Raw genomic sequence first — 13,021 nt, 5'->3', positions numbered from 1 at the left:
ACTGGCTCTGATGCTCGTCGGATGTGGCAGGGCTTGAAAACTATTACGGCCTACAAAGGGAAACCCAGACGTGAGCTGCCCAGTGACGCGAGCCTACCAGATGAGCTAAATGCCTTTTATGCTTGCTTCGAGGCAAGCAACACTAAAGCATGCACGAGAGCAACAGCTGTTCTGGATGACTGTGTGATAACGCTCTCGGTGGCCGATGTGAACAAAACCTTTAAACAGGTCAACATTCACAAAGCCGCTGGGCCAGAAGGATTACCAGGACGTGCACTCTGAGCATGCGCTGACCAACGGTCAAGTGTCTTCACTGACATTTTCAACCTCTCCCTGACCGAGTCTGTAATACCTACATGTTTCAAGCAGACCACGATAGTCCCTGCGCCCAAGGAAGCAAAGTTAACCTGCCTAAATCATTACCGCGCCGTGGCACTCACATCGGTAACCATGAAGTGCTTGAAAGGCTGGTCATGGCTCACATCAACAGCATCCTCCCGGACACCCTAGACCCACTCCAATTCGCATACCGCCCCAACAGATCCACAGATGACGCAATCTCAATCGCACTCCACAAAGCCCTTTCTCACCTGGACAAAAGGAACACCTATGTGAGAATGCTGTTCATCGACTACAGCTCAGCGTTCAACACCATAGTGCCCTCAAAGCTCATCACGAAGCTAAGGAGCCTGGGACTAAACACCTCCCTCTGCAACTGGATCCTGGACTTCCTGACGGGCCGCCCCCAGGTTGTAAGGGTAGGTAACAACACGTCTGCCATGCTGCCATGTGCCTTCTTAAAAGTTAATTTGTGGAATCAGTTGTGTTGTGACAAGGTAGGGGTGGTATACAGAAGATAGCCCTATTTGGTCAAATACTAAGTCCATATTCTGGCAAGAACAGCTCAAATAAGCAAAGAGAAACAACAGTCCACCATTATTTTAAGACATGAAGGTCAGTCAATAAGGAGCATTTAGAGAACTTAAGGTTTCTTCAAGTGCAGTCGCAAAAACCATCAAGCTTTATAATGAAACTGACTCTCATGAGGACCGCCACAGGAAAGGAAGACCCAGAGTTACCTCTGCTGCAGAGGATAAGTTCATTAGAAATTGCAGCCCAAATAAATGCTTCACAGAGTTCAAGTAACAGACACATCTCAACATCAACTATTCAGAGGAGGCTGCGTGAATCAGGCCTTCATGGTCGAATTGCTGCAAAGAAACAACTACTAAAGGACACCAATGAGAAGAAGAGACTTGCTTGGGCCAAGAAACACGAGCAAATCAAATCAAATCAAATTGTATTTGTCACATGCTGCCGAATAGAACAGGTGTATCACAGTGCTTACTTACGAGCCCTTAGCTTTAAAAATAAGTGTCAAGTAAAAAATAGAAAATAAAAGTAACAATTAAACAGCAGCAGGAAGATAGACTGGTGGAAATCTGTCCTTAGTTCTGATGAGTCCAAATTCGTGAAGCATGGAGGAGGAGGTGTGATGTTGTGGCGGTGCTTTGCAGGTGACACTTTCTGATTTATTTAGAATTCAAGGCACACTTAACCAGCATGTCTCATCGCAGTCGGTGATCAGGCCTACCACTGTTGTGTCGTCAGCAAACTTGATGATGGTGTTGGAGTTGTTCGTGGCCACGTAGTCGTCGGTGAAACTAAGCACACACCCCTGAGGGGCCCCCGTGTTGAGGATCACCACCTGGGGGTGGCCCGTCAGGAAGTAGTTATGTCCCCTGTTGTCCAGGTGGGAAAGGGCAGTGTGGAGTGTGATTGAGACTGCGTCATCTGTGGATCTGTTGGGGCGGTATGTGAATTGGAGTGAGTCCTGGGTGTCTGGGATAATGGTGTTGATGTGAGACATGACCAGCCTTTCAAAACACTTCATAATTACAGATGTGATGCTACGGTGCGATAGTCATTTACAGTAGCTAGGTTACCTTGGGAACAGGGACAATGGTGTTCAGCTTGAAACATGTTGGGACAAGGAAAGATGAATGAAGACAATTGTCAGCTGGTCTGTGTGTGCTTTGAGAACCTGGTATTCTGGCCTTGTGATTGCCAGCTGGTCTGTGTATGCTTTGACAACCTGGTATTCTGGCCTTGTGATTGCCAGCTGGTCTGTGTATGCTTTGAGAACCTGGTATTCTGGCCTTGTGATTGCCAGCTGGTCTGTGTATGCTTTGACAACCTGGTATTCTGGCCTTGTGATTGCCAGCTGGTCTGTGTGTGCTTTGACAACCTGGTATTCTGGCCTTGTGATTGCCAGCTGGTCTGTGTATGCTTTGACAACCTGGTATTCTGGCCTTGTGATTGCCAGCTGGTCTGTGTGTGCTTTGACAACCTGGTATTCTGGCCTTGTGATTGCCAGCTGGTCTGTGTATGCTTTGACAACCTGGTATTCTGGCCTTGTGATTGCCAGCTGGTCTGTGTGTGCTTTGACAACCTGGTATTCTGGCCTTGTGATTGCCAGCTGGTCTGTGTATGCTTTGAGAACCTGGTATTCTGGCCTTGTGATTGCCAGCTGGTCTGTGTATGCTTTGACAACCTGGTATTCTGGCCTTGTGATTGTCAGCTGGTCTGTGTGTGCTTTGACAACCTGGTATTCTGGCCTTGTGATTGCCAGCTGGTCTGTGTGTGCTTTGACAACCTGGTATTCTGGCCTTGTGATTGCCAGCTGGTCTGTGTGTGCTTTGACAACCTGGTATTCTGACCTTGTGATTGCCAGCTGGTCTGTGTATGCTTTGACAACCTGGTATTCTGGCCTTGTGATTGCCAGCTGGTCTGTGTGTGCTTTGACAACCTGGTATTCTAGCCTTGTGATTGCCAGCTGGTCTGTGTGTGCTTTGACAACCTGGTATTCTGGCCTTGTGATTGCCAGCTGGTCTGTGTGTGCTTTGAGAACCTGGTATTCTGGCCTTGTGATTGCCAGCTGGTCTGTGTGTGCTTTGACAACCTGGTATTCTGGCCTTGTGATTGCCAGCTGGTCTGTGTATGCTTTGAGAACCTGGTATTCTGGCCTTGTGATTGCCAGCTGGTCTGTGTGTGCTTTGACAACCTGGTATTCTGGCCTTGTGATTGCCAGCTGGTCTGTGTATGCTTTGACAACCTGGTATTCTGGCCTTGTGATTGCCAGCTGGTCTGTGTATGCTTTGACAACCTGGTATTCTGGCCTTGTGATTGCCAGCTGGTCTGTGTATGCTTTGACAACCTGGTATTCTGGCCTTGTGATTGTTAACCCGTTTAAATGTTTTGCTCACATCGGCCACGCGGAGCGAGACACAGTCATCCTTAGTGGGATATAGAGCTCTCAACGTGAAAAATATTCTCTGTTAATATGAAATAGCGCCAATAGTGTACAGTCACTAAGTAGTATCATGTTTATTTTACAGTTATAAGAAATGTGAAATCTTATAGTAAGTCATTTCATGCCTTATTGTCCCACTTTTGTTGAATAGGAAAATAAATCAGATTGTTTTTTTAAATTAATATTTTCTTCATATTTATACTATATACTTGAGCTTGTGTCCTAAAAAGTGAGTATAACTATTTTGACCAGAAGATGAGTTCCAGACCAGTTATCGTTTATGTTCATTCTCATAAAAAAATTATTACTTTAGGGTCTGTTTTGCCCTATTAGAGGTTAAAAGGTGCCTTGCATTGAATCCTAATCTTTGTTTGTTTCATGTGTTTTACCCCCAGATTGATGCAGAGAGGTCTCCTGAAGAGGTGTTTGCTCAGATCTGTCAGGCCATGGACTCCTGCTAGAGGAACCCACGCATCTCTACATCATCACTACCACCGCCCCAGAGGTCTATCTACTACCACCCCAGAGGTCTAACTACTACCACCGCCCCGGAGGTCTAACTACTACCACCACCCCAGAGGTCTAACTACTACCACCACCCCGGAGGTCTATCTACTACCACCGCCCCGGAGGTCTATGTACTACCACCGCCCCGGAGGTCTATCTACTACCACCGCCCCAGAGGTCTATGTACTACCACCGCCCCAGAGGTCTATGTACGACCACCGCCCCAGAGGTCTATGTACGACCACCGCCCCAGAGGTCTATCTACTACCACCGCCCCAGAGGTCTATCTACTACCACCCCAGAGGTCTAACTACTACCACCCCAGAGGTCTAACTACTACCACCACCCCGGAGGTCTATCTACTACCACCGCCCCAGAGGTCTATGTACTACCACCGCCCCGGAGGTCTATCTACTACCACCGCCCCAGAGGTCTATGTACTACCACCGCCCCAGAGGTCTATGTACTACCACCGCCCCAGAGGTCTATGTACTACCACCGCCCCAGAGGTCTATGTACTACCACCGCCCCAGAGGTCTATCTACTACCACCACCCCGGAGGTCTATCTACTACCACCGCCCCAGAGGTCTATGTACTACCACCGCCCCAGAGGTCTATCTACTACCACCGCCCCAGAGGTCTATCTACTACCACCGCCCCAGAGGTCTATCTACTACCACCGCCCCAGAGGTCTATCTACTACCACCGCCCCAGAGGTCTATCTACTACCACCGCCCCAGAGGTCTATCTACTACCACCGCCCCAGAGGTCTATCTACTACCACCGCCCCAGAGGTCTAACTACTACCACCGCCCCAGAGGTCTATCTACTACCACCACCCCAGAGGTCTAACTACTACCACCGCCCCAGAGGTCTATCTACTACCACCACCCCAGAGGTCTAACTACTACCACCGCCCCAGAGGTCTATCTACTACCACCGCCCCGGAGGTCTAACTACTACCACCGCCCCAGAGGTCTATCTACTACCACCGCCCCGGAGGTCTATCTACCACCGCCCCAGAGGTCTAACTACTACCACCGCCCCAGAGGTCTATCTACTACCACCGCCCCAGAGGTCTATCTACTACCACCACCCCAGAGGTCTAACTACTACCACCGCCCCAGAGGTCTATCTACTACCACCCCAGAGGTCTATCTACTACCACCACCCCAGAGGTCTATGTACTACCACCGCCCCAGAGGTCTAACTACTACCACCGCCCCCGAGGTCTAACTACTACCACCACCCCAGAGGTCTAACTACTACCAGAGGTCTATCTACTACCACCGCCCCAGAGGTCTAACTACTACCACCCCAGAGGTCTAACTACTACCACCACCCCAGAGGTCTATCTACCACCACCCCGGAGGTCTAACTACTACCACCGCCCCAGAGGTCTATCTACCACCACCCCAGAGGTCTAACTACTACCACCACCCCAGAGGTCTATCTACCACCGCCCCAGAGGTCTAACTACTACCACCGCCCCGGAGGTCTAACTACTACCACCGCCCCAGAGGTCTATCTACCACCGCCCCGGAGGTCTAACTACTACCACCGCCCCAGAGGTCTAACTACTACCACCGCCCCGGAGGTCTATCTACTACCACCGCCCCGGAGGTCTAACTACTACCACCGCCCCAGAGGTCTATCTACTACCACCCCAGAGGTCTATCTACTACCACCCCAGAGGTCTAACTACTACCACCACCCCAGAGGTCTAACTACTACCACCGCCCCAGAGGTCTATCTACCACTACCCCAGAGGTCTAACTACTACCACCGCCCCAGAGGTCTAACTACTACCACCACCCCAGAGGTCTAACTACTACCACCGCCCCAGAGGTCTATCTACCACCACCCCAGAGGTCTAACTACTACCACCGCCCCGGAGGTCTATCTACTACCGCCCCAGAGGTCTAACTACTACCACCGCCCCAGAGGTCTAACTACTACCACCACCCCAGAGGTCTATCTACTACCGCCCCAGAGGTCTAACTACTACCACCGCCCCAGAGGTCTAACTACTACCACCACCCCAGAGGTCTAACTACTACCACCACCCCAGAGGTCTAACTACTACCACCACCCCAGAGGTCTAACTACTACCACCACCCCAGAGGTCTATCTACTACCACCGCCCCGGAGGTCTAACTACTACCACCACCCCAGAGGTCTAACTACTACCACCGCCCCGGAGGTCTATCTACTACCACCGCCCCGGAGGTCTAACTACTACCACCGCCCCAGAGGTCTAACTACTACCACCACCCCAGAGGTCTAACTACTACCACCGCCCCAGAGGTCTAACTACTACCACCACCCCAGAGGTCTATCTACTACCACCCCAGAGGTCTATCTACTACCACCGCCCCGGAGGTCTAACTACTACCACCACCCCAGAGGTCTATCTACTACCACCACCCCAGAGGTCTAACTACTACCACCACCCCAGAGGTCTAACTACTACCACCACCCCAGAGGTCTAACTACTACCACCACCCCAGAGGTCTATCTACTACCACCGCCCCGGAGGTCTAACTACTACCACCACCCCAGAGGTCTAACTACTACCACCGCCCCGGAGGTCTATCTACTACCACCGCCCCGGAGGTCTAACTACTACCACCGCCCCAGAGGTCTAACTACTACCACCACCCCAGAGGTCTAACTATTACCACCGCCCCAGAGGTCTAACTACTACCACCACCCCAGAGGTCTATCTACTACCACCCCAGAGGTCTATCTACTACCACCGCCCCGGAGGTCTAACTACTACCACCACCCCAGAGGTCTATCTACTACCACCGCCCCAGAGGTCTATCTACTACCACCCCAGAGGTCTAACTACTACCACCGCCCCAGAGGTCTAACTACTACCACCGCCCCAGAGGTCTAACTACTACCACCGCCCCAGAGGTCTAACTACTACCACCACCCCAGAGGTCTATCTACCACCACCCCAGAGGTCTAACTACTACCACCGCCCCAGAGGTCTATGTACTACCACCACCCCAGAGGTCTATCTACTACCACCACCCCAGAGGTCTAACTACTACCACCGCCCCAGAGGTCTATCTACCACCACCCCAGAGGTCTAACTACTACCACCGCCCCGGAGGTCTATCTACTACCACCGCCCCGGAGGTCTAACTACTACCACCGCCCCAGAGGTCTAACTACTACCACCACCCCAGAGGTCTAACTACTACCACCGCCCCAGAGGTCTAACTACTACCACCACCCCAGAGGTCTATCTACTACCACCCCAGAGGTCTATCTACTACCACCGCCCCGGAGGTCTAACTACTACCACCACCCCAGAGGTCTATCTACTACCACCGCCCCAGAGGTCTATCTACTACCACCCCAGAGGTCTAACTACTACCACCGCCCCAGAGGTCTAACTACTACCACCGCCCCAGAGGTCTAACTACTACCACCGCCCCAGAGGTCTAACTACTACCACCACCCCAGAGGTCTATCTACTACCACCCCAGAGGTCTATCTACTACCACCGCCCCGGAGGTCTAACTACTACCACCACCCCAGAGGTCTATCTACTACCACCGCCCCAGAGGTCTATCTACTACCACCCCAGAGGTCTAACTACTACCACCGCCCCAGAGGTCTAACTACTACCACCGCCCCAGAGGTCTAACTACTACCACCGCCCCAGAGGTCTAACTACTACCACCACCCCAGAGGTCTATCTACCACCACCCCAGAGGTCTAACTACTACCACCGCCCCAGAGGTCTATGTACTACCACCACCCCAGAGGTCTATCTACTACCACCACCCCAGAGGTCTAACTACTACCACCGCCCCAGAGGTCTATCTACCACCACCCCAGAGGTCTAACTACTACCACCGCCCCAGAGGTCTAACTACTACCACCGCCCCAGAGGTCTAACTACTACTCTCCTCCTCAAATGCATCCCAAATGGACACCTATTTCCTGCATAGTGCACTACCTTCTACCAGAGCCATATGTGCAAAAAGTAGTGCACTATATAGGGAATAGGGCTCTGGTCTATAGTAGTGCGCTATATAGGGAATAGGGTGGTATAGGGCTCTGGTCTAAAGTAGTGCGCTATATAGGGAATAGGCCTCTGGTCTAAAGTAGTGCACTATATAGGGAATAGGGTGGTATAGGGCTCTGGTCTAAAGTAGTGCACTATATAGGGAATAGGGTTCTGGTCTATAGTAGTGCACTATATAGGGAATAGGGTTTTGGTCTATAGTAGTGCACTATATAGGGAATAGGGTTCTGGTCTATAGTAGTGCACTATATAGAGAATAGGGCTCTGGTCTATAGTAGTGCACTATATAGGGAATAGGGCTCTGGTCTAAAGTAGTGCACTATATAGGGAATAGGGCTCTGGTCTAAAGTAGTGCACTATATAGGGAATAGGGCTCTGGTCTATAGTAGTGCACTCTATAGGGAATAGGGGGCCATTTGGGATGCAGCCTTCTCCTTGCCTGTATCAACTCTGCTACTCTGAAAAGACCCGGCCACAAGACTCTCACACTTTTACACTCTCACACACACCGACATTTAGAAATAGAAATCACTGAAATGCATGGTCTTGGAAGTACATCATATATCTATGCTGCAGTGGGAACAACTCTTGTATTTGTAATTTGTAGCTGTAGTGGTTCAAAATAAATAACTAGATGCGTAAACACTGATGGCATTTTATTGTTGAATAAAGTAACTCTCCTTATATTTTCAAAGCATTTTTCCGTGATAAATAGTATTATATCATATTATGCTTGCAACTATACAAAACAAAATGTCAATAAGGTGTGTAAACTGTGTTTATCCTCCACTAAACCACTGCTTGGACACTAAAAGAGGCTTTAACTTAGCATTAATTAACACTTTACTAATGATAGTGGTGACATTAGTTTCAGTATAATATCGTACAGTACATACCAGGCTATCCCATTCTGTTGAAAACACAGTGTAACGCTGCCTGCTGTGTGCCTGTCAGTGTGTGTGTGTGTGTGTGTGTGTGTGTGTGTGTGTGTGTGTGTGTGAATCGGATGGTGTTCTCCATCTTGTTCTATGACCCCCATAAGTGTCAGAGGACTCGCTCTGGATAAGAGCGTCTGCTAAATGACTTAAATGTAAATGTAAAGATAACTGGTACCACTTTGAAAAATGAATAGAAGTATAGGGGTATAGTGACCCCCCAAAAAAGGGGTAAAATATATATCCCCCAAAAAAACTAAAAATATTTCCTGAACTTTAAAACTTTCTTTTTGACTTGGTCTGTTAACCATCTGAATGTGTTATTCGATGATTTTCTATGGGATATAGCAGTAAAGGCCAAATACAATATTTTAAATCAAAGGCTTAGACAGCCTTGTTGTCCCTGAGGCATAGAGAGAGAGTTCTCTGCCTTGTTGTCCCTGAGGCACAGAGAGAGTTCTCTGCCTTGTTGTCCCTGAGGCATAGAGAGAGAGTTCTCTGCCTTGTTGTCCCTGAGGCAAAGAGAGAGAGTTCTCTGCCTTGTTGTCCCTGAGGCATAGAGATAGAGTTCTCTGCCTTGTTGTCCCTGAGGCATAGAGAGAGAGGTCTCTGCCTTGTTGTCCCTGAGGCATAGAGAGAGAGTTCTCTGCCTTGTTGTCCCTGAGGCATAGAGAGAGAGTTCTCTGCCTTGTTGTCCCTGAGGCACAGAGAGAGTTCTCTGCCTTGTTGTCCCTGAGGCATAGAGATAGAGTTCTCTGCCTTGTTGTCCCTGAGGCATAGAGAGAGAGGTCTCTGCCTTGTTGTCCCTGAGGCATAGAGAGAGAGTTCTCTGCCTTGTTGTCCATGAGGCATAGAGAGAGAGTTCTCTGCCTTATTGTCCCTGAGGCATAGAGAGAGAGTTCTCTGCCTTGTTGTCCCTGAGGCATAGAGAGAGAGTTCTCTGCCTTGTTGTCCCTGAGGCATAGAGAGAGAGTTCTCTGCCTTGTTGTCCCTGAGGCATAGAGAGAGAGTTCTCTGCCTTGTTGTCCCTGAGGCATAGAGAGAGAGGTCTCTGCCTTGTTGTCCATGAGGCATAGAGAGAGAGTTCTCTGCCTTGTTGTCCCTGAGGCACAGAGAGAGTTATCTGCCTTGTTGTCCCTGAGGCATAGAGAGAGAGTTATCTGCCTTGTTGTCCCTGAGGCACAGAGAGAGTTCTCTGCCTTGTTGTCCCTCAGGCACAGAGAGAGTTCTCTGCCTTGTTGTCCCTGAGGCACAGAGAGAGTTCTCTGCCTTGTTGTCCCTGGGGCATAGAGAGAGAGTTCTCTGCCTTGTTGTCCCTGAGGCATGGAGAGAGAGTTCTCTGCCTTGTTGTCCCTGAGGCACAGAGAGAGTTCTCTGCCTTGTTGTCCCTGAGGCACAGAGAGAGTTCTCTGCCTTGTTGTCCCTGAGGCATAGAGAGAGAGTTCTCTGCCTTGTTGTCCCTGAGGCACAGAGAGAGTTCTCTGCCTTGTTGTCCCTGAGGCACAGAGAGAGTTCTCTGCCTTGTTGTCCCTGAGGCATAGAGAGAGAGTTCTCTGCCTTGTTGTCCCTGGGGCATAGAGAGAGAGGTCTCTGCCTTGTTGTCCCTGAGGCATAGAGAGAGAGTTCTCTGCCTTGTTGTCCCTGAGGCATAGAGAGAGAGTTCTCTGCCTTGTTGTCCCTGAGGCACAGAGAGAGTTATCTGCCTTGTTGTCCCTGAGACATGGAGAGAGAGTTCTCTGCCTTGTTGTCCCTGAGGCACAGAGAGAGTTCTCTGCCTTGTTGTCCCTGAGGCACAGAGAGAGTTCTCTACCTTGTTGTCCCTCAGGCACAGAGAGAGTTCTCTGCCTTGTTGTCCCTGAGGCACAGAGAGAGTTCTCTGCCTTGTTGTCCCTGGGGCATAGAGAGAGAGAGTTCTCTGCCTTGTCCCTGAGGCATGGAGAGAGAGTTCTCTGCCTTGTTGTCCCTGAGGCACAAAGAGAGCTATCTGCCTTGTTGTCCCTGAGACATGGAGAGAGAGTTCTCTGCCTTGTTGTCCCTGAGGCATGGAGAGAGAGTTCTCTGCCTTGTTGTCCCTGAGGCACAGAGAGAGCTATCTGCCTTGTTGTCCCTGAGACATGGAGAGAGAGTTCTCTGCCTTGTTGTCCCTGAGGCACAGAGAGAGTTCTCTACCTTGTTGTCCCTCAGGCACAGAGAGAGTTCTCTGCCTTGTTGTCCTTGAGGCATAGAGAATTATCTGCCTTGTTGTCCCTGAGGCATGGAGAGAGAGTTCTCTGCCTTGTTGTCCCTGAGGCATAGAGAGAGCGTTCTCTGCCTTGTTGTCCCTGAGGCACGGAGAGAGAGTTCTCTGCCTTGTCCCTGAGGCACAGAGAGAGTTCTCTGCCTTGTCCCTGAGGCACAGAGAGAGTTCTCTGCCTTGTTGTCCCCGAGGCATAGAGAGAGAGTTCTCTGCCTTGTTGTCCCTGAGGCATGGAGAGTTCTCTGCCTTGTTGTCCCTGAGGCATAGAGAGAGAGATCTCTGCCTTGTTGTCCCTGAGGCACAGAGAGAGAATTCTCTGCCTTGTTGTCCCTGAGGCATGGAGAGTTCTCTGCCTTGTTGTCCCTGAGGCATAGAGAGAGAGATCTCTGCCTTGTTGTCCCTGAGGCACAGAGAGAGAGTTCTCTGCCTTGTTGTCCCTGAGGCACAGAGAGAGTTCTCTGCCTTGTTGTCCCTGAGGCATAGAGAGTTCTCTGCCCTGTTGTCCCTGAGGCACAGAGAGAGTTCTCTGCCTTGTTGTCCCTGAGGCATAGAGAGAGAGTTCTCTGCCTTGTTGTCCCTGAGGCAAAGAGAGAGAGTTCTCTGCCTTGTTGTCCCTGAGGCACAGAGAGAGAGTTATCTGCCTTGTTGTCCCTGAGGCACGGAGAGAGAGTTATCTGCCTTGTTGTCCCTGAGGCAAGGAGAGAGTTCTCTGCCTTGTTGTCCCCGAGGCATAGAGAGAGAGTTCTCTGCCTTGTTGTCCCTGAGGCACGGAGAGAGAGTTCTCTGCCCACTTAGCTGGAAAGCAAATATCAGATGTCTAGTGGGCAGAGGTGTGTTTGTGTGTGTGCGCACTGTGTGTGCATGCATGCCAATGTGTGTGTGTGTGTACTGAGCGTGGATTCGTGTCAATGTGTGTGTGCGTGTGATGCTCTCACGTATAGTAGGCATTCTATTGTAGCATGCACGGATTACACATCAAGCGTATTGCCTTTTACGTATATACAGTACGAGTCAAAAGTTTAGACACCTAGTTATTCAAGGGTTCTTTTTTATTTATTTTTACTATTTTCTACATTGTAGAATAATAGTGAAGACATCAAAACTATGAAATAACACATTATGGAATCATGTTGTAACCAAAAAAGTGTTAAACAAATCAAAATATATTTTATATTTGAGCTTCTTCAAAGTTGCCACACTTTGCCTTGATGACATTCTTTGGCATTCTCTCAACCAGCTTCATGAGGTAGTCACCTGGAATGCATTTTAATTAACAGGTGTGTGTTAACAGTTAATATGTGGAATTTCTTTCCTCCTTAATGTGTTTGAGCCAATCAGTTTTGTTGTGACTAGGTAGGGGTGGTATACAGAAGCTATCCCAATTTGGTAAAATACTAAATCCATATTATGGCAAGAACAGCTCAAATAAGCAAAGAGAAACGACAGTCCATCACTTTAAGACATGAAGGTCAGTCAATACGGAAAATGTCAAGAACTGTGAAAGTTTCTTCAGGTGCAGTTGCAAAAACCATCAAGCGCTATGATGATACTGGCTCTCATGAGGACCGCCACAAGGAAGGAAGACCCAGAGTTACCTCAGATTGCACCTCACAGAGTTCAGTAACACACACATCTCCACATCAACTGTTCGGAGGAGAATGCGTGATTCAGGCTTTTGTGGTCCAATTGCTGCAAACCACTACTATAGGACACCAATAAGAAGAGACGTGCTTGGGCCAAGAAACATGAGCAATGGACATTAGACCGGTGGAAATCTGTCCTTTGGGCTGATGCATCCAAATGTAAGATTTTTGCTTCCAATTGCTGTGTCTTTGTGAGATGCAGAGTAGGTGAACGTATGATCTCTGCATGTGTGGTTCCCACCGTGAAGCATGGAGGAGGAGGTGTGATGGTTTTGCTGGTGACACTGTCAGTGACTTATTTAAAATTCAAGGCACACTTAACCAGCATGGCTACCACA

The 13,021-nt window shown here is 49.5% G+C and overlaps 1 protein-coding gene across 1 annotated transcript in view; it reads left to right on the top strand.

Annotated features, from left to right (window-relative positions):
* Positions 1–4,505, top strand: part of LOC135562740 (adenylate kinase isoenzyme 5-like) — a 14,792-nt gene extending 10,287 nt beyond the window's left edge. The window contains exon 4 of the mRNA XM_065005084.1: positions 3,709–4,505. Within this exon, the coding sequence (XP_064861156.1) occupies positions 3,709–3,774 (66 nt within the window). The 3' untranslated portion in view covers positions 3,775–4,505. The remainder of the gene's footprint in view (positions 1–3,708) is intronic.
* Positions 4,506–13,021: the final 8,516 nt, after the last annotated feature.

This window comes from Oncorhynchus nerka, linkage group LG20, assembly GCF_034236695.1.
Source record: "Oncorhynchus nerka isolate Pitt River linkage group LG20, Oner_Uvic_2.0, whole genome shotgun sequence".
NCBI classification, from domain to species: domain Eukaryota; kingdom Metazoa; phylum Chordata; class Actinopteri; order Salmoniformes; family Salmonidae; genus Oncorhynchus; species Oncorhynchus nerka.
Note: the sequence above shows the minus strand (reverse complement) of the source record. Positions and strands in the feature narration are given on the sequence as shown.